General features: G+C 38.5%; 1 protein-coding gene across 1 annotated transcript; it reads right to left on the bottom strand.

Moving 5' to 3' along the window:
- Positions 1–2,034: 2,034 nt before the first annotated feature.
- LOC146004846 (uncharacterized) lies at positions 2,035–2,595 on the bottom strand. Its single transcript, XM_083143870.1, has one exon. It carries the CDS (start codon positions 2,593–2,595, stop codon positions 2,035–2,037), a length of 561 nt encoding a protein of 186 aa, XP_082999996.1.
- Between the last annotated feature and the right edge of the window lie 2,198 nt (positions 2,596–4,793).

Genomic DNA, 4,793 nt, shown 5'->3' with positions numbered 1-4,793 from the left:
TCGAATGTTCTTCACGATATATCCTATATAGGTCATATTGAATGTAACTTACATAGAGTTCTTTTTTTTCCTTCATTATAAACAGGACTTTAGATTAAAGTCTAAATTAAGTAGAGTGTTGTAAAGCATAAATTATGAGCTATCATAATATGTACAGTGGGATGTATGCGTAGTATCGTGCAAATTGTCCATCACCAGGTTCACACACTTCATTTGACCCAATAAGAGTTTCAAGAATTAAAAAGAAAACTCAAAACAAGCTATATCAGCATATATAAAACTCCATTGCTTAAAAACACATAAGATGTATGAGAAAAATTCATGAAAATAGTCATGGGCAATTTGCCGAGCAATACTAGTGGATCCGACTGTACTAGATATATAAACACCTGTCCCTTAGAAGATGTAGTAATTAATAACTTACATATGTAGAACACAATCACAAGATACAATTATTTCGCTTATTTATCCTCAAGTTACAGCACTACAGGTACAGCCAACAGGTTAAATCACGTCATTTGGAGAGTCTAAATGACATACTAACGTCATCTGTTGAATTAACTATGTAACTACAGTACTTGGAAACAGCAAATAGGCCACATTGGATTCAGGTTCCTTAGTTCAAATTGCAACGTATCTTTTTTCTCACTGTCCAATAATCGTCTTGAATAAATTTCGGACTTGTGATCACCAAAGAAGTGATATCTTATCAAGTCGACCGCCCCAACGGTGATATGTTGTGTGAGCTGTATAGTGAGGTGAACAAGCATTGCTCTGCAAATTGTCCTTGACTGTTTTTATTATTTTTTTCTCTTGCATCCACATGTTGCTAATGAACGAATTTTTTCGTATGCTGGTGAGGTTGTTATCAGCTTATTTGGTGTATTGTTTCAATTCATGAAATTCTCATGGATTAAAATGAATAAAATAAAAATGTTCATGGACAATTTGCCTTATAATACTCGCGCACTACATTCGGCTATGAAGAGAGAGAACATTAGGCAATATATCCATCACCGTTCTTCGTTCATTTTCTTTTAACCCGCATCCTATACCATTTCGAAGAATGGAATTGTGATGATTCTGAATTCTCAGCTTATTAGAGTTTATCTTTCAATCATTGATACTCACATTTTGGAAAACGGAATTAATGAACATGATAATGGACAATTCACCTTCACTTACCATTGCCGTCGACTGTATAAAAAGTATACTCCATAGATGGCAGGAGTTGTCTTGAAATGACTAATTACTATTACTATCATTGTCTTGTGGAGACACTGACCTACTAACCACACAAATTGCATTTTCTTTAACCTTCTTAAAAATTAGGTATTTAATGCACTAAAGTACAACTAATTGTCATATTTTGTTATAATCTTTCATTAGTAGTTACTAGAACGCAAACGTATTGTGTTAATTTACAATAATCACATCTATCTGTGCTAGATGCAAATAAAATTAGAAATTGAATGAAAATGAAATGAAATTAATTAATTTTTTCACAAAAATAAGTTGTATGTCAAGCTAAGTTTTTTTAAAGAAAATTACAACAAATCAAAACACTTCCACGTGAGCCCCTGCGGTGACACGAAGAATGTCTAGTCTATATTCAACTTCCATCCAGGTCCGCTGCAACATGTCCGGTGGAATGGTACCAATCACTTCCACAATCCGAGTACGGAGATCTTCAAGGTCCCGCACTGCAGTGGCGAACATCCTGTCTTTCACGTAGCCCCAGAGAAAAAAATCTAATGGTGTGATGTCCGGAGAACGTGGAGGCCAATGCACGGGTCCATCTCCTCCAATCCAGCGTCCTGGAAATGTTTCAGAGTTTTCCGAACATCCAGCGACCAGTGAGGTGGAGCACCATCTTGCTGAAACCAAGGGTTTGGTTGCAGGTATTCAACCTGGGGAAAACAAGACAACTCCAGCATGTCTAGGTACGTCGTTCCTGTGACAGTCTCCTCAGCAAAGAAGAACGGTCCAATGATCTTGTCGCACATGAGGCCACACAAAACGTTCACTTTCGGGCTATCTCGCACGTCGCACCTTTTCCCTGATACTGTGTGGATTCTCTGACCCCCAAATTCTAACGCTATGCTTATTCACAGTACCAGAGACATGGAATGTGGCCTCATCAGAAAACATTACACTTGACAAGATGACAGGATTCCGGTCGATTCGGTTAAGCATGTCACATGCAAAGTCATATCGTCGTTGCTTGTCATTAGGCTTGATGGCCTGCAGAATCTGCACCTTGTATGCATACAGATGCAACCGCTTTCTGAGGACCTTATGAACAGTTGTACGTGGCATCTGAAGTTCCCGTGAAGCCTGACGAATTGATTTGCGTGGACTACGCTGGAACGCTTGGCGGACATTCCCAACTTGTTCTTCGGAGACACGCCGACCCCCTCCAGGCCGTTTCAGAATGCTGCCAGTGTCCAGAAACTGTCTGTGCCATGATTTTATCCTCTTGGCGTCTGGTGCTGCTTTCTTGTAAACACAACGGAACTGCCTTTGCACCATCACAATGGATTTAAATTCCGCGTACCAAAGCACAGTTTGTGCCTTCTTCTGCACTAACGCCATTTTGGTTTCGATGGACAACTACACCAACACCATAGCGCACCACACGTTGAAAAAATTTAGGCAGCAACTTTAAGTCATCCTGCACCCAACGGACAAGTCAGACCTGAAACGAGAAAGATTTACTATTTTTAAACTGCCTCAAAAATTAGAGCATTTCGGTGTAGACACCCTGTATATTTGGTACAACTTACTCTCAACGAATTCTAAACATTTGACAATAAATCGAATTCCGTGACCTGGCTGAAACAAGTAGCGTATCCAGGATGTTTCTCGGTTGGGGCCTAACCTTATGTCAAGCATGTTGGGAAATTGTGAGGGAAAACTCATTCTGGAATATCAGCTTGCAATGTACGTACTTGTCACTGCTGTACATGAATTGAATTGTAGCAGCGTGAAACATTACGTGTCAAAGTATCATACAACGTATTAAACTTACTGAAGAGAAAATTTAAGATTTTTGCTACTATTTTGCACAGAACATGTGCAAAATTCGATTGGAATATGACAATTACGTAAAATGCAAAATGTGTGTTATTTCGCAACTTATTATGAACGAAAAATGTGTTCAGCCTGTCATTGTATCAACTTTCAAATTCTGGTAACATTAAAGTCGTTTTGCATTATCGCGAGTGGGGAAAGAAAGCTTCCTACATTTTGAGCATACAATACAACATGTGTGTGTTCGGTTTTTAGTAACATTTTCACTGCAACAGTGAATCAAGGGCATTTAATGTCCATTAGCTTCCTCAAAATCTATTAGAGAGCAGTGTAGTTTGGCAAAATTTCCAGAGGGGACCGAGACCTGTATGACCGTACCTATACTGAACTCTACTCCACCTGGCGACTGATCTTGAAGGCTATTTCTGACCCTTTCTGTCCCTCAATAATTTTCGGGGGCGTGTGGTCCTATAGGTGTCAACAAATTCAGTTGGAAAGTGAAAGCTGAAGATGTAACATCGCTCTCCCAAAGCAACGTTGCCAAGCGTAATTCTGTTTTTGCTAGTTGTCTTTATATGACTGTGTGTGTTCCGATCATTGGGTGGTCGTTCCGGAAACTTCATCGTTTAGGACCGCGTGGGCAGTTGTACCATCAACCCCCTCTGATTCCTCTGATTTGTGATGCTGACAATTCGCGATTAAAATTACAACGTGAGCGCTAGTGTTGCTTCCAATATGGCCGCTCTACGTAGGATAGATCTTTGTTTACATTCAGTAGTAGTACGTAACAGCAGCGTGTTGTCATTGCTGGTATGGAAGAAACGTTTAAATTACGCGTTATATTTAAATACTGCGAATGCGATGTGAATTCCAGGAACTATAACAAAAGGTGAAGCTGTGCTGAGAGCGAAGCATTTAATTATGATAATAAAAATAACACGGAAAATGCAGACGAAAGTAATGTATACGCACTGGTTCTTCAAAGCAGTGCTGTTTCATCTGCACTGCACCTCGGTTGTACGTAACTGCCTAACTCGGGCTCTCAGAAATGGTTTGAAAATAAAGCAATTCACCTGTATTGCAAAGCTTGGCAGGAAATAAATGTAAACATGCCGTTGCAGTTTCTATCCCCAAAGAGGCAGGCTAGTTTAATAACAACACCGGATAATAATAATAACAACAACAACAAGTTCATTGAGGCTATCTTCAGTCTTCACAGAAAATTGACTGACTGAATGAAACAGCAACATTATCATGTCAATTATGTTTTTCTGACTTACCTTTATGATTTCGGACATTAATTAATTCTCATACTATTTTCATCTTCGCACTTAATCGACTTGAATCTGTTCCAAATTGAATGCATAATACATTGTTTTCGAAAAAAATATTATATTCATATACGTAGAACAATTTAAAATTTACTTTCATGGCAAAAAAATCATATTTCCGAAAGATTATTTCGGAAAATAAAGTGAACAGACTCGTGCATTCTTCGTAATTTCCTTGCCGCATTTCAGTTATGCCAATCTTGTCAATCAGTTCTGTTTTCCCTGAAGTAGAGGTATTGTATATGTTCAAAGTAGTACTTGGTAAGAGGCCTATTATTTTCATTAATTTAAGCACAATGATAAACCTATTTTGACGATGTTTTTGTCGATTTTATACTATTGCAACTCTGTGATTTTTCATCTCGTATTTCGTACGAGTGTCAAAATTTCATTCGAGTTAAAGTACGTAACACCTACATCCACCTACAC

Source organism: Lepisma saccharinum, chromosome 22 (genome assembly GCF_977018435.1).
Source record: "Lepisma saccharinum chromosome 22, izLepSacc3.1, whole genome shotgun sequence".
Classification (NCBI taxonomy): domain Eukaryota; kingdom Metazoa; phylum Arthropoda; class Insecta; order Zygentoma; family Lepismatidae; genus Lepisma; species Lepisma saccharinum.
The sequence above is the reverse complement of the archived record's forward strand: the minus strand, read 5'-3'. Positions and strand labels throughout refer to the sequence as shown.